Source organism: Ranitomeya variabilis, chromosome 2, assembly GCF_051348905.1.
Source record: "Ranitomeya variabilis isolate aRanVar5 chromosome 2, aRanVar5.hap1, whole genome shotgun sequence".
Classification (NCBI taxonomy): Eukaryota; Metazoa; Chordata; class Amphibia; order Anura; family Dendrobatidae; genus Ranitomeya; species Ranitomeya variabilis.
Genome location: NC_135233.1, coordinates 704,383,889 through 704,405,131, shown reverse-complemented (window position 1 = coordinate 704,405,131; position 21,243 = coordinate 704,383,889). Strand labels below are relative to the sequence as shown.

Here is a 21,243-nt window from a genome sequence, read left to right as displayed (position 1 = left end):
CATAAAGCAAGCCCAAGGCCAGAAAAAACGCATCCACATCGCGTAACGCAGGATCCCCTGCTGGCAATGAGAAGGCCCAATCTTGAGGGTCACCCCTGAGCAAGGAAATCACAATCCTAACCTGCTGAGCAGGGTCTCCAGCTGAACGAGACTTCAGGGACAAATAAAGCTTACAATTATTTCGGAAATTCTGGAAGCTAGCTCTATTCCCTGTGAAGAACTCCGGCAAAGGAATTCTCGGCTCAGATACCGGAGCATGTACCACAAAATCTTGTAAATTTTGTACTTTCGTGATGAGATTATTCAAACCCGCAGTTACACTCTGGAGATCCATTATTGTCAGGTGCACACAGAGCATACAGAGATTAGGAGAGAGAGAAAAAAGACTGCAGCAAGGCAGACTGGAGGAAAAAAAAAAAAAAAAAAAAAATTCCAGCAGACTTCTTATAACTCTCCTTTCTCAACCTGGGTCTTTAACACTTTATTGGCCGGTCAAACTGTCATGATCTCTGCAGGCCGAGATCATAGCAAGCCTATAGAGGGACAAGCTCTCGGAAGATGGAACTATACTGACCATGAACTAAGCCTGCCGCGCAACTAGAAATAGCCAGGTAGCATTTCCTATTTATCGCTAGATGCCCAGCTCTGGCCTAAGACCTAAATAGCTAGCAGAGGGAAATATAAGACCTGGCTCACCTCTAGAGAAATATTCCAAAGAAGACAGTAGCCCCCCACATATAATGACGGTGAGTTCAGATGAAACAACAAACGCAGCAGGAAAATAGTCTTAGCAAATTTGAGGTCCGCTTACTAGATAGCAGAAGACAGATAGTATACTTTCATGGTCAGCAGAAAAACACTAACAAAACACCATCCAGAGATTACCTTAAACTCTGGCATTAACTCATAACGCCAGAGTAGCAATCCCTGATCAACGAGAGCTTTCCAGACACAGTAACAAAACTTCAGCTGTGAACTGGAACAAATAGGCAAAACAAAACATGGACAAAAGTCCAACTTATCTAGTAGTTGTCTAGAAGCAGGAACAAGCACTGAGAGGCATCAGATAACATTGTTGACCGGCAAGAAACCACCAGAGAAATGAGCTTAAATAGCGACACCCACTACTGATGGAATCAGGTGAAACAGGAAAGAGGATGACAAGTCCAATTCCACAAGCGGCCACCGGGGGAGCCCAGAATCCAAATTCACAACAGTTGTCCCAAGAGAAGGCTCAGCGCTTTGCTAACCGCCGTCGCTGTGTGGGTCCCCGACTTCGTGTGGGGGATTTGGTGTGGTTGTCTTCTCGTTATGTTCCGATGAAGGTTTCCTCTCCTAAGTTCAAGCCTCGTTTCATCGGTCCTTATAAGATTTTGGAAATCCTCAACCCTGTGTCATTTCGTTTGGACCTCCCAACATCGTTTGCCATTCATAATGTGTTCCATAGGTCGTCATTGTTGCGGAGATATGTGGTGCCTGTGGTCCCTTCTGTTGATCCTCCTGCTCCTGTCTTGGTCGAGGGGGAGTTGGAGTATGTGGTGGAGAAGATCTTGGATTCTCGTATTTCGAGACGGAAGCTTCAGTACTTAGTTAAATGGAAGGGCTATGGTCAGGAGGATAATTCCTGGGTTGTCGCCTCCGATGTCCATGCGGCCGATTTGGTTCGTGCCTTTCATTCGGCTCGTCCTAATCGGCCTGGGAGCTCTGGTGAGGGTTCGGTGACCCCTCCTCAAGGGGGGGGTACTGTTGTGAATTCCGTTCTCGGGCTCCCCCTGTGGTCATGAGTGGTACTGTGTGTTTGTTCTTGGGCTCCCTCTGGTGGCCTTTAGCGATATGGCTGGGCTCAGCTGCTTCATTTCCTTCTATGCTGGGCCTATTTAACTTACCTGGACCTTCATTTGTTGCCTGCTGTCGGTGTATTCAGTCCTGATTCTGAGCTCTCCTGAATACTCCTTGTGACCAGCCTCCTGCTGGAGAAGCTAAGTTTGCTTGTTCATTTTGCTCATCATTTCCTTGAAAACGTTTCTCAGTATATGATGAGTTTAGTCCAGCTCGCTTTTATGTGATGTTTTTGCTTGCTGGTTAGTTCTGGGGTGCAGAGGGCACCCCTCACATCGTGAGTCGGTGTGGGGGTTCTTGTATTCTCTGCGTGGTTTATTTTTGATAGTTTTTGTACTGACCCCACAGATTCCTATCTATTTTCTGTCTATCTAGTGTTAGCGGGCCTCATTTGCTAAACCTGTTTCATTTCTACGTTTGTATTTTCCCCTTAACTCACCGTAATTATTTGTGGGGGGCTGTCTATAACTTTGGGGTTATTTCTCTGAGGCAAGTGAGGTCTTTGCTTTCTCTCTAGGGGCAGTCAGTTTCTCAGGCTGTGAAGAGGCGTCTAGGTTTTTAGGTAACGCTCCACGGCTGCCTTTAGTGTGTTGGATAGGTTCAGGATTGCGGTCAGTATAGCTTCCACATCCCCAGAACTTGTCCTATCATTCTGGTTATATGTGTCAGGTCAGTTTTGAGATCCTACCACCGGATCATAACACCTGGCCACATGTGTGTCTGATGTGACTTCAAGCGTTCCGGAGTCACTTCTGGATTTTGTGAATGTGTTCTCTGAGAAGGGTTGTTCAGAGTTGCCGCCACATCGCCCCTATGACTGTACTATTAGATTTAAACCAGGGGCCAAATTGCCTAAAGCAAGGATGTTTAACATCTCTAGTCCGGAGAGACAAGCATTAAAGGATTACATTGCTGAAAGTTTGAGCAAAGGGCACATCAGGCCTTCATCCTCGCCTGTGGCAGCAGGGTTCTTCTTCGTGAAGAAGAAAGATGGCGGATTACGCCCTTGTTTGGATTTCAGGGAATTGAACCAAATTACGGTTCGTGATCCATACCCTATGCCACTAATACCAGATTTGTTCAACCAGGTGGCAGGTGCTAAGTGGTTTACCAAGCTTGACCTCAGGGGGGCGTACAACCTCATAAGAGTCCATCAAGGTGATGAGTGGAAGACGGCTTTTAATACCCCTGAGGGTCATTTTGAAAATTTGGTGATGCCATTTGGGTTGACTAACGCACCTGCAGTGTTCCAACATTTCATTAATGATGTGTTTTCGCATGTTTTGGGGAAATTCGTTATCGTGTACCTAGATGACATTCTCATATATTCTTGCGACCATGATACTCATTTAGATCATGTCAGGCAGGTGTTACAGCTTCTCAGAGAGAATAAGCTGTATGCTAAACTTGAGAAATGTGTATTTTCTGTTCAAGAGTTGCCTTTCTTGGGTTATATTGTGTCTGCTTCTGGTTTTAAAATGGACGCCGCTAAGGTGCAAGCGGTGCTACATTGGGAACGGCCTGATAACCTGAAAGCACTTCAGTGGTTCCTTGGGTTTTCTAACTACTATAGGAGATTTATCAAGGATTTTTCCATCATTGCTAAACCGCTAACTGACATGACTAAAAAGGGTACCAATTTCTCCGTTTGGCCTGAGGCTGCTGTGCGCGCATTTGAATTTCTTAAGAACAGTTTTGTTTCGGCCCCCATTCTTGTGCAGCTAGACGTGTCGAAGCCTTTTGTTGTGGAGGTCGATGCGTCTGAGGTTAGTGTGGGGGCGGTGCTGTCACAAGGCTCATCTTTGAGTGTTTTGCATCCATGCGCCTATTTCTCCAAGAAACTGTCGTCCGCCGAACGTAACTACGATATCGGCAACAGGGAGTTGTTGGCAATCAATTTGGCCTTTGAGGAATGGCGACACTTCTTGGAGGGGTCGGTACATCAGGTTACTGTTATTACCGATCATAAGAATCTGCTGTATTTGGAGTCAGCCAAGCGTCTGTCCCCCAGGCAGGCTCGCTGGGCATTGTTTTTCACACGGTTCAATTTTGTTGTCACTTACAGACCGGGGTCTAAAAACACTAAGGCGGATGCTCTATCCAGGTGTTTTCCGGGGGGAGAACCTCGGGAGGATCCAGTACCCATCCTCCAAAAGGGTGTTGTGGTTTCGGCTCTCACTACCGAGGTTGAGGCTGAGATTGCCGAGGCTCAGGAGGAGGTACCATCTGAGCTTCCCATCAACAAATCTTTTGTACCGCTTCATCTCCGCCTAAAGGTTTTGGCGGAGCATCATGATGCTGTCCTGGCTGGCCACCCAGGGGTTAGAGGTACCTTGGAGTTGGTGTCACGTCGGTTTTGGTGGCCCAAGATCCGACAGGACATGGTCTCATACGTGTCAGCTTGTACCACGTGCGCTAGGGCTAAGACGCCCCGCTACCGTCCTGTTGGCACACTACTTCCTCTTGAGGTACCTAGTAAGCCATGGACGGAAATCTCCATGGATTTCATCACTGATTTGCCCTCCTCAGCTGGGAACACGGTCATCTTGGTGATTGTTGATCGGTTTTCAAAAATGTCGCACTTTGTGTCTTTGCCTTCGTTACCTAACACTAAGACTCTGGCTCAGGTATTCGTGCAGGAGGTGGTCAGACTTCATGGGGTTCCATCTGACATCGTGTCTGATAGGGGTACTCAGTTTGTGGCAAAATTTTGGAAAGCATTTTGCTCACGGCTGGGGATCAAGTTGTCTCATTCTTCGGCGTTTCATCCTCAGTCAAATGGTCAGACTGAGCGTATGAACCAAAATTTGGAACAGTACTTACTTGCTTTGTCTCTGATAACCAGGCGGAGTGGTCTATGTTCCTTCCTTTGGCTGAGTTTGCCATTAATAATCACCGCCAGGAGTCGTCTGGGGAGTCTCCATTTGTTTGTGTTTACAGGCTACATCCTCAATTTTGTACTTTTGAGTCAGGGGGGCTCTTCCGGCGTTCCGGAGGAGGACCAGTTAGGAGCACAATTGTCATCAGTCTGGAGGAGAGTTAAACAGCGCCTGTTGAGTGTGGGTGCTAGGTACAAACGTGTGGTTGACAGTAGGCGTGTGCCAGGTCTGGACCTGAGTGTGGATGACTGGGTGTGTTTATCCACAAAAAACATAAGACTCAAAATACCATCCCTTAAATTGGGTCCACGGTTTATTGGTCCATTTAGGGTCACCGCCGTCATTAACCCAGTAGCGTACCGATTGGAGCTTCCTACGGTGTATAAGATACACAACGTGTTCCACAGGTCTCTTTTAAAGAAGGTGGTGGGTTCTGTGGATGCGGCGCCTATGCCACCTCCAGTCTTGGTGGATGGTAATTTGGAGTTTGAAGTCTCCAAGGTGGTTGACTCTCGTGTAGTGCGCCGCACTTTACAGTACTTGGTACACTGGCGTGGTTATGGGCCTGAGGAGAGGTCCTGGGTACCAGCCTCGGACATTCATGCGGATCGGCTGGTCAGGTTTTTTCACTGTCGCCATCCGGACAAGCCGGGTCCTATAAGCAGTGAGGGCCCTGGGGTCCCTCGTAGAAGGCGGGGTACTGTCATGTCGGACGCTGTTCAGACCAGGTCGTTCGACAGACAGCGGTAATTCTGCTTTTGACCACTATGTGCTCATTGGCGTCGGCTAGATTTTATCTAGCTGGTCCGGGGTTAATTTACCTGATGCTCAGATTGGAAGCTGGGCCATGCCCATTGCCTTTAAATAGTTCTCCTGAACATTGGGCGTCGCCAATTATAGCTTCTGTCTTGTGCTTTATTATCTCGGTCTGGAGTGGTGAGCTAGAAGTTGGAGTATCGTTGCTGGTGGTGTATTTCCCTTTGTCTTATTTACTCCTTCCTATATTTGTATTTATTTTGCCCTGCGCATTTATAGTGTATTCCTGAGTGACTGCGGCGTGGTGTATATTTTCCGTTATCCTTGTCTGTTCTAACTGTGGGTATTGGTGTATGATCTCTTCACTGGGTGGTGGGTTGTGGTTTCAGCCTAGGGTTGAAACAGGAGACAGGGCGAGGGTCGAGGCCTAGACATGCACACCATCAGTGTAAACTCTAGGTAGAGGGTCAGTCAGGATTTCCCTAGTCTGAGGGAAATTGCAGGGGCCTGGGTTATTAGCTCTTGCCCACCTAGTCTCCCCGTGACAATAATTTTCAAAATGGGGCCACTTGAGGGGGGGGATTCTGCTCCTCTAGCAATTAGGGGGCTGTGTAAGGGCTATTTGACCAAGAAGGAGAGTGATGGGGAGCTACGCCAGATGATCTGGCCTCCACAGTCACCAGACCTGAACCCAATCGAGATGGTTTGGGGTGAGCTGGACTGTTGTGAACTCTATTTTTGGGCTCCCTCTAGTGGTCACAAGCGGTACTGTGTAGTGTTGTCTTTCTGCAGGTTGGCAGCATCAGCTGGTTCGTTATCCTTGGCTGGTTTCCTATTTAGCTCACCTGGATACTCAGTTCCTTGCCTGCTATCAATGTATTCAGTGCTCTTCAGATTCCTTGTGACTACCTTGCTCCCAGTCTCTCCAAGACAAGCTAAGTTTTTGTTTGTTCATTTTTTGATTACCAGCATTCATCATGTTTCTTGTCCAGCTTGCTAAAATGTGATTTCCTCGCTTGCTGGTTGCTCTAGGGGACTGAGTTTCTCCCCCCACACCGTTAGTTGGTGCGGGGGTTCTGGAAATCTCAGTGTGGATATTTTGTAAGGGTTTTTTACTGACCGCACAGACCCCTTTTCTATTTTCTGCCATCTAGTATTAGTGGGCCTCATTTGCTGAATCTGCTTTCACCCCTGTGTATGTGCCTTCCTCTTACCTCACCGTTATTATTTGTTGGGGGCTTCTATATCTTTGGGGATTATTTCTCTGGAGGCAAGTGAGGTCTTTCTCTCTCTCTAGGGGTAGTTAGTTCCTCAGGCTGGCTCGAGTCGTCTAAGATTTTAGGTACGTTCACCGGCTACTTCTAGTGTGTTTGGATAGGTTCAGATTTGCGGTCAGTCCAGTTTGCCACCTCCCTAGAGCTTGTCCTATGTTTGTTACTTAGCTGGAGTAATTTGTGATCCTCCACCACTAAGGATCATAACACTGGACCGCAGAGTGAAGGCAAAAGGGCCAACAAGTGCTATGCATCTCCGGGAACTCCTTCAAGATTGTTGGAAGACCATTTCCGGTGACTACCTCTTGAAGCTCATCAAGAGAATGCCAAGAGTGTGCAAAGCAGTCATCAAAGCAAAGGTGGCTACTTTGAAGAACCTAGAATATAAGACATATTTTCAGTTGTTTCACACTTTTTTGTTAAGTATATAATTCCACATGTGTTAATTAATAGTTTTGATGCCTTCAGTGTGAATTTACAATTTTCATAGTCATGAAAATACAGAAAAATCTATAAATGAGAAAGTGTGTCCAAACTTTTGGTCTGTACTGTAGTTGATCAATAATAAAAATAATCCTCTAAAATACAACTTGCCTAATAATTCTGCACACTGTAAGTTTCTGGGTGTTAATAGCCTGTATGTTTGTATAAGTGTGGAAAGTTGGGGTGACCTGAGCGGGATGGCAGTTCTTGATAGAGAATGAAAGAAGGTTGTGGTCAGCGAGCGGGAGAGGGGAGTTTGTGAAATCGTCCACTGAGCAAAGCCGGGAGAAGACCAAGTCGAGGGAGTTTCCATCTTCATGCTTTGGAGAGTTAGTGTGCTGTTGTGAATTCTGCTTTTGGGTTCCCTCCGGTGGTAGTAGGTGGTAATGCAGTTGTCCCTGGGGTGCAGTCCTGGTCAGGTGTGTCTGCTGATTGCAGTTCTGACTGGGGTATTTAGGTGTGCAGGATTCATTAGTCCTTGCCAGTTGTAAATTGTTGTTGGGAGGTGTAGGACCTCTGCCTGGTTCCTCCTGCCTTTCTGCCAAATCAGCAAAGATAAGTGTCTGTTTTTTTTTTCCTGTGGCACACATGCTGTGTGCTTCACAAATCAGTGCTATTCTTTGTGTTTTCTTGTCCAGCTTAGATTGTGTCAGTATTTTCTCAGTCTTGTTGGATTCTCTGGAGTGGCAGATATACATTCCATGTCTTTAGTTAGATTGTGGAACTTTTTGTATTATCTGTTGTGGATATTTTTGGAAGGGTTTTAATACTGACCGCCTAGTAATCTGTCCTATCCTTTCCTATTTAGCTAGAGTGGCCTCTTTTGCTAAATCCTGTTTTCTACCTGCGTGTGTCTATTATTCTCCTACTCAGTCATTATTCGTGGGGGGCTGCCTATCCTTTGGGGGTCTGCTCTGAGGCAAGATAGCATTCCTATTTCCATCTATATGGGTATTTAGTCCTCCAGCTGTGTCGAGGTGTCTAGGGTTTGTTAGGCACACCCCACGGCTATTTCTAGTTGCGGTGTTAGTTCAGGATTTGCGGTCAGTACAGGTTCCACCGACTCCAGAGAAAGTTTTCATGCGGCTCCAAGGTCATCAGATCATAACAGTGTGCTGCGAGAGGCTGAAAGAGGAGGTTATAGATAAAAGGTGAGAAGCAGATGGGGAGAGGGGAAAAGCAATGGGGATGTTGAAATCACCCATGATGAGGGTGGGGATGTCACAGGAGGGAAAGTGTGGAAGCCAGGTGGCAAAGTAATTCAGGCTTTTTATTGCAAAAACTACTAAAACTACTTTTTGCATCCCCATATATTGAGATCTATAATTTTTCCATATTTTGGCTGACCGAGTCACGTGAGGGCTTGCGGTAATATTGATAAGGCAGTTTTATTCTTCGGGTCAGTGCGATTGCAGAGATACCACAGTTATATAGTTTTTTAATGTTTTGGCGCTTTTACACAATAACAACTATTTTATAGAAAAAATAATTTTTGCATTGCTTTATTTTTCTTTTGACATTTTTATTTTTCCTCTGGCTTGTTTTTTTGCACAACAAGATGACGTTTTCAGCGGTAGCATGTTTATAGTCATCTTTTTGATCACGTTTTATTTCACTTTTTGTTCGGCGGAATGATGATAAATCATTGTATTTATTTTTTATGGTGTTTACTAAAGGGGTTAACTAGTGGGACAGTTTCATAGGTCGGGTCGTTCTGTACGTGATGATGCCAAATATGTGTACTTTTGGGTTTTTTTTGTTTTTTTTACTGCTCATGATCAGCAACTTCCTTAGCACTGGTGACCTGGATGTCGTCATGATGACATCGGATCACCAGACAACGATCAGGACCCTGTGATGACGTCGCGGGGCATCCGATCCATAGGCAGAGGGGCTGTCTTCCTTCTGTCTGCTCCTGAAATGCTGCGATAGCGTTTGATTGCAGCATTTAGGGGGTTAAAGTGACGGGATTGGTGCAGAATCAGCTGACACTTGGCGGCGATCACGAGCACACAGCCACTGTACGTGCAATATCGCTGGGACGTATCCATACATCCCAGGTCAATTAGACCCGGGTCACAGGGACATATGGATTCGTCTCAGTTTGGAAAGGTACTTATTTCGGTAACATCACTGAACTAATGGGTTTCACATCTTTGTATACCTGTGGAATTTTCACTAAAAATACAAAAACTGATATTTTTTGCTGCTTTTTTGCATTTACTCATTTCTTTCTATGAGAGAAAAGAAGGCTGCAAAAAAAAAAAAAAAAAGCTAAAAGAATTGACATGCAGAAGTTTACCAATTCAGTCTGGAAAAAACAAGTGTGTGCTTGAGATTTATGAAATCTCATAGCTTTTGCTGTTTACTGTAAATAGCAGCCATTAATTTGCATTAAAAAAACGCAGCAAAAAATGCAACGTGTGAGCATAGCCTTAGGGTAAAGACATGGGTGGGATTCGTCCGGTTCTCCCCGGTTCGATGGAACCGCTTGTTAAAAAAGCAGCCACGGTTCCCCGAACCGGGGAGATTCAGAGCCACGATCCGGTGCTTATGCACACCTCCCAAACTCATGCACTACAATGTCAGCCTCGCCCTCATCCCTCCACCCGCAGAGCAGCACACCACATATATGGCTGCTCTGTGCACAGGACCAGTGATGAGGTCACAGGAGGGGAGGAGTCAGGGGTCACATGATTGGGACCTCCGTGTATGCATGCAGGACTCTGCTGGTTGTCATGGTGCTGGATGAGGGTAAGTTTATGTGTGGGGTCAGGAGGAGTTTACAGTGTGGATGTAGCAGAGCCATGTGTGTATGAGGTGTACAGAGCAGAGCCGCATGTGTGCAAGGTGTACGGACCACCGCCGCGTATGTACGAGGTGTACGGAGTGCAGCCGCATGTGTACGAGGTGTACAGAGCGGAGCCGCATGTGTACGGAGCGGAGCCATGTGTACGAGGTGTACGTAGCGGAGCCGTGTGTGCGAGGTGTACAGAGTGCAGCCGTGTGTGTTCGAAGTGTATGGAGCAGTCGTGTGTGTGTGTGTACGAAGCGGAGCCGCATGTGTACAAGGTGTACAGAGCGGACGCTAGCTCTGTCAGATCGGAGCAGATATTGCTCCTCACTCTGACACTGACTGGCACAGGAGACACGGAGAGGTCTTTATCAGTGGCGTACCGCAGCTGCAGCGACATGAGCAGTCAGCGCCGCGGGAGTGGAAGCTGTCAGCTGCTGTGAGGGAGCGCGTTGAAGGGTGTGTAGGTGTGTGTGTAGTGATAGAGAAGGCAATGATGGGGATGTGTGGGCAATGATGGGGGTAGGGTAACCATGTGTGGCCATTATACTGTACGCAGTATCATGTGGGGCCATTATACTGTACGCAGTATCATGTGGGGCCATTATACTGTACCCAGCATCATATGGGGCCAATATACTGTACCCAGCATCATGTTGGCCCATTATACTGTATGGAGTACTGTGTGGCCATTATACAGTATTGAGCATCATGTGTGGCCATTATACAGTATGGAGCATCATGTGTGGCCATTATACAGTATGGAGCATCATGTGTGGCCATTATACAGTATGGAGCACTATGTCTGGCCATTATACAGTATGGAGCATCATGTGTGGCCATTATATAGTATGGAGCACTATGTGTGGCTATTATTCAGTATGGAGCACCATGTGTGGCCATTATACAGTATGGAGCACTGTGTGGCCATTATACAGTATGGAGCATCATGTGACAAGCCGGTCAGTCAAGTGAGACAGCTGCATAGAAATATATGCAGATGTCACACTCGGGACAGGAGAGGCACTGACCAGAATGTGCACTGTTCTGATCTCATTCCAATTTATTTTTTTTCAATTGTTAGACTGCAGCCCTACTTGTATATGTTTGAGGAAAAGGTGTGTGTAAATGGGTGTTGCTTAAAAATGGGTGTGGTTTTCCTACACACAAACACAGAACCTGTTGTTAAAAATTTGAATCCCAACCCTGCGTAAAGAGCAGGAATTATGAAACCAAACAAACCATGGTATCACCTGAACCTTGTCACCAGCCCTAGACTTCCCATGTCAATAGAGAGACATGTAGCGGTGGTAGGAATATCATGTTATGACAAATTCCTCCATGCTTCACAGTGACCCTTAGCAGTGTCAACCACGGAGCAAGCTAGAATGTCCCAAATCAATGACCTCTGTAGCCTCAGAAAAAAATTTCATAGTACCTTTTCACTAGCCTTTAGAAAATACAATACTTAATTTCTTCATGCTCCAATCTCTTCGCTAGCTAGAGCTGAGTCCTCAGGAGAATATCCTTGGAAGTACGATGTCGTGAATAAGCAGGCTGCAATAGAGCATTTCTGCCAGCACAGTAACACCGTCCTGTTCAATCTGGGACAGATTGAAGGCATGAATAAACAACATCCTTATTGGACATAATACACCTTTTTAACACATACCTGTGAGGCTAACCCATTTGTTTGTATTACAGGAATACAATACAGCAACCATTGTTATGAGCATGGCAGGAAAGTTTTCAATAGGTATTGCATTTGGATTAATTTACCTGTACACAGCGGAACTATATCCAACAGTCATACGGTAAGAGGATTTGATGGATTGGTATAACCTATGAAGTATACCTTATACTTGAAGTGAACCTGTCACCAGTTTTGGCTGATATGAAGCAAGGCCACCACATTTCGGGGCTAATATACAGCATTCTATGATGCTGTATTTCTGCCCTCAACACGACCTGTAAGAGAAGAAAAATAACTTTTATTATACTTGAAGGTTTCTAGCAGGAACGCGGGATGCAGTGATGGACGGGAGGCAGAGCAAGGGTTAACAGGTTTTTTAACAATAAACACACTCCACACAGGGAGTAGTGGGATGCAGGGTGATGGTAGGGTAATGGGAAAGATCTGGGAGAATGGCAGGGTAGGTCAGGGAGGAATGAGAGTTCAGTATTGGAGAGAGAAAGAGTATCAGACTGTAGTCTTCTTGTATGCAGCGTCTCAGGGGTCCAACGGTGGCACCGACAACTGTGGCACGTGCTGTCTCGATGAAGTCTGTAACAAATGGGGATACAACGTTGGCACCGACAACAACGGCATGTGACATCTCGTCACAGTCTCTGGGAAGCGGATAGATTTACCGTGCTTGCAGGTGTCTAGCACGGTACTGAGTCTAGTGTGGGGAGTCACTGGCAAGTAGCTCTGCTCTGGGGCGTGTGCAGGTATATGGACCAGAAGCTCTAAAACTATAATGCCTGGCGAAGTCAGGTCGCGCGTGTTGGGGCCGCTATTAACTAACACAGTCAGGGGTAGCTGAAGGTCAGTCTCCCGGTCTCTTTTCAAGCAGCACGATCGCGGTACTCACTTTCCCGGGGTGTCTGACACCTGACTTTATGGCGATCACTGGACAAGAACTGTACATCTCCTTAACTCTTGTCCCTTCTGATGGCAGCGGGCGACGGCGGTCGCTGGTCTGTGTGACGTAGGTGCTCCCCAGACAGAGCACTCCTCTCTTTGTCTGCTGCAGCACCCAACTTGGCTCTGCTCTGCACTGGATGGCTCTGCGCTGCATGGCTCACCTGTGCTCGGCTCTGCGCTGCACGGCTCACCTCTGCTCGGCTCTGCGCTACATGGCTCTGCTCTGCTGGTAGCGGTCCCACTCTCCGTATTGCTGCTGGGCACACCAAGTCTCTCAGCGCAGCAACTCCTATGTTCCTGATCCGCTGGAACACGGCCTGTCAACGGCCCTGTACTCTCTGGTGGGAAGGGGGACAGAGCACATGGCCCGCCTGACTACGCGCTGCTCAGCCCTGGCGCCAAACTGCCTTCGTGTGCTTACCCTTTTTCTTTTTCCATCCCCTTCTTACAGCAGGAAGCCTCTCCTCCCTAGAGCTTCCCTCAGGCCACATGGGGAGGTCCGTCTCACTCAGGCTTCCCCCCGGGAACAGTGGATGCAGCCTCTCTAGTTCCCAGGTACCCGCTGTCTCGTCCACCCCCTTACATACCGAGGGGTGTCCCTGGTCTTGGTCCTGCGCCACCCATCTTCTTACAATTGCCATCCTCCTGCTTGCTTCATGTGGATGACGCGTCCCTTCTAGTGATGGGCGAGCACTAAAATGCTCGGGTGCTCGTTGCTTGAGTTTAGCAAATTGGAATGCTTGGGTGTTCGATCCGAGCAACGACCCTAACTTAAGTCTATAGGAAACTCAAGCATTTTTCCAGCGCCGCTCCCTGGCGGTCTGCAGAGTGACTATAAATTGTGGAAATCGCTGGGAACAGTGCTCAAATGACATGGAAACAGCATGGGGAAGAACCCTGCAAGCATTTCTGACTCCAAGGTCACTGCTGTCAACAATGTTGTCAGTGTCTTACGCCACTTTTACAGAATAACAATAAAACATACAAAAATGAAACCAAAATGGAGTTTCCTGGGAAATGTATTAACCCCTTCACCCCCGGAGCTTTTTCCGTTTTTCCGTTTTCGTTTTTTGCTCCCCTCCTTCCCAGAGCCATAACTTTTTTATTTTTCCGTCAATTTGGCCATGTGAGGGCTTATTTTTTGCGGGACGAGTTGTACTTTTGAACGACATCATTGGTTTTACCATGTCGTGTACTAGAAAACAGGAAAAAAATTCCAAGTGCAGTGAAATTGCAAAAAAAGTGCAATCCCACACTAGTTTTTTGCTTGCCTATTTTGCTAGGTTCACTAAATGCTAAAACTGACCTGCCATTATGATTCTCCAGGTCAGTACGAGTTCATAGACACCTAGCATGACTAGGTTATTTTTCACCTAAGTGGTGAAAAAAAATTCCAAACTTTGCAAAAAACAAAACAAAATTGCGCCATTTTCCGATACTCGTAGCGTCTCCATTTTTCGTGATCTGGGGACAGGTGAGGGCTTATTTTTTGCGTGCCGAGCTGGCATTTTTAATGATAGCATTTTGGTGCAGATACGTTCTTTTGATCGCCCGTTATTGCATTTCAATGCAATGTCGTGGCGACCAAAAAAACGTAAATCTGGCGTTTCGATTTTTTTTCTCATTACGCCGTTTAGCGATCAGGTTAATGCTTTTTTTTATTGATAGATCGGGCGATTCTGAACGCGGCGATACCAAATATGTGTAGGTTGGGTTTTTTTTTTATTGATTTATTTTGATTGGGGCGAAAGGGGGTGATTTAAACTTTTATATTTTTTTTATTTTTTTCACATTTTTTTTTACTTTTTTTTTTTTTACTTTTGCCATGCTTCTATAGCCTCCATGGGAGGCTAGAAGCAGGCACAGCCCGATCGGCTCTGCTATGCAGCAGTGATCATAAGATCGCTGCTACACAGCAGAAATGCCGGTGTGCTGTGAGCGCCGACCACAGGGTGGCGCTCACAGCCACCGGCGATCAGTAACCATAGAGGTCTCCAGGACCTCTATGGTTACAATGTACAAGCATCGCCGACCCCCGATCATGTGACGGGGGTCGGCGATGCGCTCATATCCGGCCGCACAGCCGGATGCGGTAGTTAAATGCCGCTGTCTGCGTTTGACAGCGGCATTTAACTAGTTAATAGCGGCGGGTGATCGCGATTTCACCCGCCGCTATTGCGCGCACATATCAGCTGTAAAAAACAGCTGACATGTCGCGACTTTGATGTGCGCTCACCGCCGGAGCGCACATCAAAGCAGGGGACCCGACATCTGACGTACTATAACGTCAGATGTCGGGAAGGGGTTAAGGAACATCCTTTCCAGGGTAATGACTTGAATATAAGGCAAAATAAATAACCAAACACAAAAATGCTCCTCCACACCTTGGGCTATGTTCACATATAACGTATTTGAAGCGTTTTTGAACTTTAGCATTGCTTTCAACCAAGACAAATGCATTCACTGGGAAATGTCACTTTAACATTTTACAGCCTTATCTGGCCATGTGGTGTGTGACACATCATCAGACACATCCTGTTTCATTTATGAAGGAGGGACTCTGAAAGTCACAAACCCTATTTTTATAGGGTAGTCAGGCGGCCTTTTCTATTCTTAGGGTATGTCTCCACGTTCAGGATTGCATCAGGATTTGGTCAGGATTTTCCATCAGTATTTGTAAGCCAAAACCAGGAGTGGGTGATAAATGCAGAAGTGGTGCATATGCTTCTATTATACTTTTCCTCTGATTGTTCCACTCCTGGTTTTGGCTTACAAATACTGATGGAAAATCCTGACCAAATCCTGATGCAATCCTGAACGTGGAGACATACCCTTAAAGGGCCAGCAGTTGGCCCTCACTATTCTTAGAGAGCCATCAGCCGGCTATGCTTTGCTGTTTCCATTATTAAACAGTGGGTCTCCTATACTGTTATTGCGTATGCAGTGAGTGGCAGGGCTGCCCAAAATTGCACTCCAATACCCCTTTGAAGAGACATTCAGGAGGGCCTCCTGAAAACAATGTTCCCATTATTAGGAAATGGTCTCCCATAGTGTTTGTCTATACAGTCAATGATTTGCAGCCAAAAATTTGGAGGCACTCCAATGCCCCTTGGAAGAGTCATGGAGGAGGGCCTCATAAAAAAATGTTCCCATTAGAACGGAGTGGGTCTCCTATACTTGTAATACCCATGCACTAAGTGTATGGGCTGAAAAACATTTACCCCTGAGGGGTATACATGAACATACTGTACAACAATTTTTTTTTAAGGTCATTATAAACACGCTTTAAAAAAAATTATGTGGATGTTGCATCATGGACCACGGTCACCCTGGTGATATGGTGGAGGAGAATGAGAAGAAGGAGGAGGACAACAACAAATAGCCTAAATCAGGAAGCCTATACCCATGTGTGGGTGTGAAGAGGTGCATGGGAATAGTCCACCCAAAAAAGACACTGGATATGAGTTTGTTATGCTGCTATCATTCGGTGGTGTTGAGAAATCTGGCCCAATCCAGCCCTTGTTTATTTTTATAAAAGTCAGCCTGTCAGCATTTTCAGTTAACAGGCGGGATGTGCTTATCAGTTATAATTCCACCAGCGGCACTAAAAACATGCTCTGACAAAATGCTAGCGGCAGGGCAGGCCAGGACCTCCAAGGATAGAGAGCCAGTTCATGCCACGTGTACAGCTTGGATACCCAATAAATATAAGGCACAGAGGAATCATGGAGGATATTGGTACGGTCAGCAAGGTACTCCCTCAGCATCTTCCCAAACTTTGCACTCTTTGTGAGAGTAACCCGTGCCTCAGGGCCTGTGCAATGGGAGGGTCTGAGAAAACTCTCCCAGAACTTTCTCATTGTTTCCCTGCCTCTGCTGGATTGGAGTTGTGTCTCTCTCCCCTATACTCCTTGGTTGTCCAACGAACTGTGACCTCTTCTGCCAGCGTTTTCAGATGGGAATTTTTTTTAATAATTCTGCAACAAGGGCCTTCTAGTACTGCCCATTTTAGTAGACCTGTCTGCCTCAGCAATAAGAGATAGAAAGTTCTGCTAGTAGCGTGGGTCTAGAAGAGTCACCAAATAGTAAAGACTGTCACTCAAAATTTGGAGAACGCAAGAGTCATGGGAAAGGCAGCGTAGCATAAAGTCAGCCATACGTGCCAGATGGCTAACAGGCAAGACTTCCATGTCCTCACCAAGAGGATGACTGACCATGCTTTCCTCCTCCTCCCTGCCCTCAGGCCATCCACACTGAATAGACAGTATGTCAGTTGTGCAGGTAGTACCGTCTATAGCGAATGAAACTAGTTCCTGTTCTTCCTCCTCCTCTTCCTCATTGTCACCCAATCAACTTGGGATGAGATGAAGCTGGGCTGTGTGTAATTACCCTGTATGGTTCCTTGCTCCATCTGATCTTGCTCCACCTGCAATGCATCCTCTTTGATTGTTAGCAGAGAGCGTTTCAGAACACAGAGAAGCGGGATGGTGATGCTAATTATGGCGTCATCACCGCTCACCATCTTGATGTCCTCAAAGTTTTGGTGGATGGTACATATGTCTAACATCCATGTCCACTCCTTAAGGTCTTATGTGTGGAGCTTGAACTGAATACCACCGACCTTGTTGATGCTGGTAGTTAACAACTGACCTGTTCTGCTCACAAATCCTTTCCAAAATTTGCAGTGTAGAGTTCCAATTCATGGGGACATCAAACACCAGTTGATGAGTCAGAAACTGCAAACGCTGGTGAAGCACGGCAAGGGCAGTGGAAGCTGTAGCTAACTTTCTAAAATGGCAACACAGGCGGCGTACTTTGACAAGCAGATCCGGCTGCTCCAGGTAGGTTTTGAGAAACCGCTGAACCACGAGGTTAAGCACATGGGCCAGTCATGGCACGTGTGTGAGCTCGCCTCGCCTCAGAGCCACCACCAGTTTCCAGCCATTGTCACACACGACCATGCCTGGCTGTAGGTTCAGCGGTGTCAGCCACAGATCTGCCTGCTCTTTCAGAGCTGTCCACAACTCTTCAGCATTGTGTGGTTTGTCGCCTAAGCATGTTAGCTTCAGCACAGCCTGTTACCTCTTGGCTGAGGCAGTGCTGCAGTGCTTCCAGCTTGTGACTGATGTGGTCATTTTGGAGATGGAGGCTGAAGAGGAGGAGGAGGTGCAGGAGCTGTAGATTGTGGGGGCAACCCTGATTGACCTAGGGCCTGCAATCCTTGGCGTTGGGAGGACATGTTCCATCCCAAGGTCTGACTGGGTCATGGCTTCTACTATGTTAACACAGTGTGCCGTTAGTGAGAGGTACCGTCCCTGCCCACAAACACTTCACGTGTCCATGCTTAGGTGGACTTTCCCAGTAACTGCATTGTTGAGGGCACGGCTAATGTTGTGGGACACATGCTTGTAAAATGCGGGAATGGCACATCGGGAGAAATAGTGGCGGCTGGGGACCGAGTACCTTGGGATGGCCGCTATCAGGTTGCAGAATGGTTCTGTCTACATGAGCCTGAAAGGCAATATTTCGAGCGCACGCAGTCGCGAAATGTGTGAATTTAGTTGTGTGGCCTGTGGGGTGTTGACAAGGACTGGGGTATGGACAACTGAACGCGGCGCTGGGACAAGGACGTGGATGTGCTTGCTGATGGTGCTAGCTGAGTGTGTGCAATGACAAGTGCAGGGCAGGAGGCATCTTCACATGCACCATGGACAGAGGATTGGCTTGCACGCACAACAGCAAAAGAAGCAGTGGTGTCACCCGCAGACACTGTTCCTGGACCCTGGGGTTCGGCCGCAAAATTAAGTGCTTTCCTGCCATGTGCCTGATCATGCTGGTGGTGGTCAGGCTGGTAGTTTTGCTACCCCTGCTGATGCTGGCCTGGCAGGTGTTGCAAATGGCCTTTTTGGGGTTATTGCCAGAGTCTTTAAAAAACAACCAGACTCAGGAAGACCTAACAGTTGGACTGGCAACTTCTGTCATGTTGGTGTTACGGGGAACGGTTGCCCGCCTTCTGTCTGTGGCGACCACACTGCTTCTTCTTGCCTGTTGGGGTGCTACGCCTCCCTCCACCTGTGTGCTGCTGTCCTCGCTCTGAATGTCCTCCAGCCAGGTTGGGTCAGTTAATGTATCATCCACTACCTCTTCTTCCACTTTCACACCCTGGTCCTCCTCCTGACTTTCTGGCAATTGTGTCTCATCATCGTCCACTTAATGTGACACTTTCCCAATGTTGCCTTTGTGTGGATGGGGTGAAAGACCTGAATCTGTAAATGGAAAAGTGAACAGCTCTTCAGAGTGTCCAAGTGTGGAATCAGTTGTCTCCGGGCACTCGGCATGGTGGGAGGAAGGAGAATCAGTGTGAGGAATATGTGGTCCAGACTCCCGGCTACTGAGACTTGACCGTGTGGAAGACAGGGTGGTGGTGGCAAAGTGAGTGGAAGCATTATCCGCTATCCAACCAACAACCTTTTGACACTGCTCTGGGTTCAATAGTGGTGTGCTACTGTCCCCTAGTAATTGAGACAGGAAGGTCAGGCGAGAAGATGTGGGTGTTTGTTGTGGCACAATTTCAGCTTGCCCACGGCCTCGGCCTCTGCATGCACCACCACCATCACATCCACTTCCCTGTCCCTTGCCATTCGCCTTGCCCATTTTAAATGGAGGAAATTATTTTCCATGTTCACTCCAAATGGCTGAATTTGGAGCGAACTTATATGTGACCCGTGTAACGGACAAACCACAGTTTTAAATAGTTGGCCTGTAGGTAATAATTTTTACCAGCAAACTGGTGTCAATAACTTTGCTAGCACACTGCAATAAAATTTAAATGGAGACCAGAAATGGCAGAATTTTGAGCGCAATTATATGTAATCCGTGTGACGGACAAACCACAGTTTTGAACAGCTGGTCTGTAGGTAACTTTTTTTACCAGCAAACTGGTGTCAATAACTTCGCTAGCACACTGCAGCCCTGAAAGTTGGTAACCTTACTTCACACTGGCCAAACCTGGTGTCCAGTTTGCTTTAAGTGGAGTCTATGACCCTCGAAATACCTTTTAGAGTAACTGTACAGTGATATAGTGGACTTTCCCCCTATAAATATCACACTAGCATTGTACTTGTTAAAGCTATAGAGCTTGTGCAAATAACTTTTAATCCATATGCAAAGGAGAGGGCTATGGTCAACCCATGACATGTCCAGGAGCTGGATGTATTGTTATACCCCCTTATTTTGCTTCTTGGGGACTGCCGTAACTAGTGAAAGACAACTCTCACTCCTAGAGCGAATACTGCCCAGAGTAAGTGCACATGCGCAGTGAGACTATGATGCTGGCTCTGCCAGCAGCGCATACAAAGTGGCTCGACACGTTCTTCTGCCAGGCTCTCTGTGGACTCTATTTCCTATACTTCCTGGTGTAAGGAGCCAGAAAGGAAATGCGACCATCCACTCACGGCCTGTACAGCCAGCATCAGTGCCCATACAAGTAGGCCAGCGTTTGGTCTAGGAGTGAGCGCTCTCCATTACAAGCTAGGGCAGTCCTCAAGATGTCAATTGAGAAGGAGTTACAATGCACCCAGGTTATGGCCACTCCATTGATGCACCGAAGCCCCATTTATTTTCCTGCGGATTAAAAGTTATTTTAAGAAGCACTGTACCAGGAACAGGTGGAGCGTTAGTTTGATTGTTGTAGGGGTGAAGTCATCCATATCACTGTATAGTTAGTCAAAAAGGCATTTTGGGGGTGACAGATTAACTTTAAAGATGTTATTTACAAAATTTATCAGGCGTCACTTTAAGCAGTTCTTTTTCTTGCAATTCTAGATCCTTGGCTGTTGGTAGTGGGAGCATGATGTGTCGGATTGGCAGTGTGGTTGCTCCATTTTGCGTTTACCTGACAGAAGTATGGATATTCATGCCACAGGTACTGGCTTTTAGACTTCTCTAACCTTATTGGCATATATATGTAATAACTCATGAATTCATGCTTCCATATTTCTATGGCTTAAAAAATTTTTTGGACACTCTAATTTTTCTTTTATGGAAGGAAGTCATAAATGAATGTGATGTGTCCACTTTTAGTTTAAACTGAGCAAAAATTTTATGCAAATTGTGAGTTGTGCCAAATTTGTTTGTGCTGTGCTTGCCAAAATGCGTAAAAGTGTTTCTGGTTTTCATAGCCGTAGATTTCATTTTTTGTATTATTAGCTCAAGATGTATACCTCGTAATACATTTAGTACATTACACAGGTCTACAAAAAATATTTTTTGTACTCATCGCAGGTGACTTTGTACTTTTCTGAATCATCTTTTTGTCCTGATTTCAAAAATGTATACAGTTTTTCTGTAGCACATATAGTTTCCATGGAGCTGCATCATTATTATAAGGAAATATATCGTATATACTCGAGTATAAGCCGAGATTTCCAGCCCCCCAAAAATGGGCTGAAAGTGCCCCTCTCGGCTTATACTCGAGTCATGGAAGTCGGCGGGTGAGGGGGAGCGACGCCTGTCAAATACTCACCTGCTCCCAGTGCTCCTGGCGCGGTCCCCGCATTGTCCACGGTCTTC

The 21,243-nt window shown here is 46.6% G+C and overlaps 1 protein-coding gene across 2 annotated transcripts in view; it reads left to right on the top strand.

The window, feature by feature from the left end:
• SLC22A16 (solute carrier family 22 member 16) overlaps positions 1-21,243 on the top strand; it is a 154,686-nt gene that overhangs the window by 120,926 nt on the left and 12,517 nt on the right. Inside the window, exons 6-7 of one of the 2 annotated variants that reach the window (XM_077289460.1) lie at positions 11,730-11,839; positions 20,497-20,596. In XM_077289460.1, the coding sequence (XP_077145575.1) occupies positions 11,730-11,839; positions 20,497-20,596 (210 nt within the window). The remainder of the gene's footprint in view (positions 1-11,729; positions 11,840-20,496; positions 20,597-21,243) is intronic. The other variant, XM_077289461.1, reaches the window with a different exon arrangement.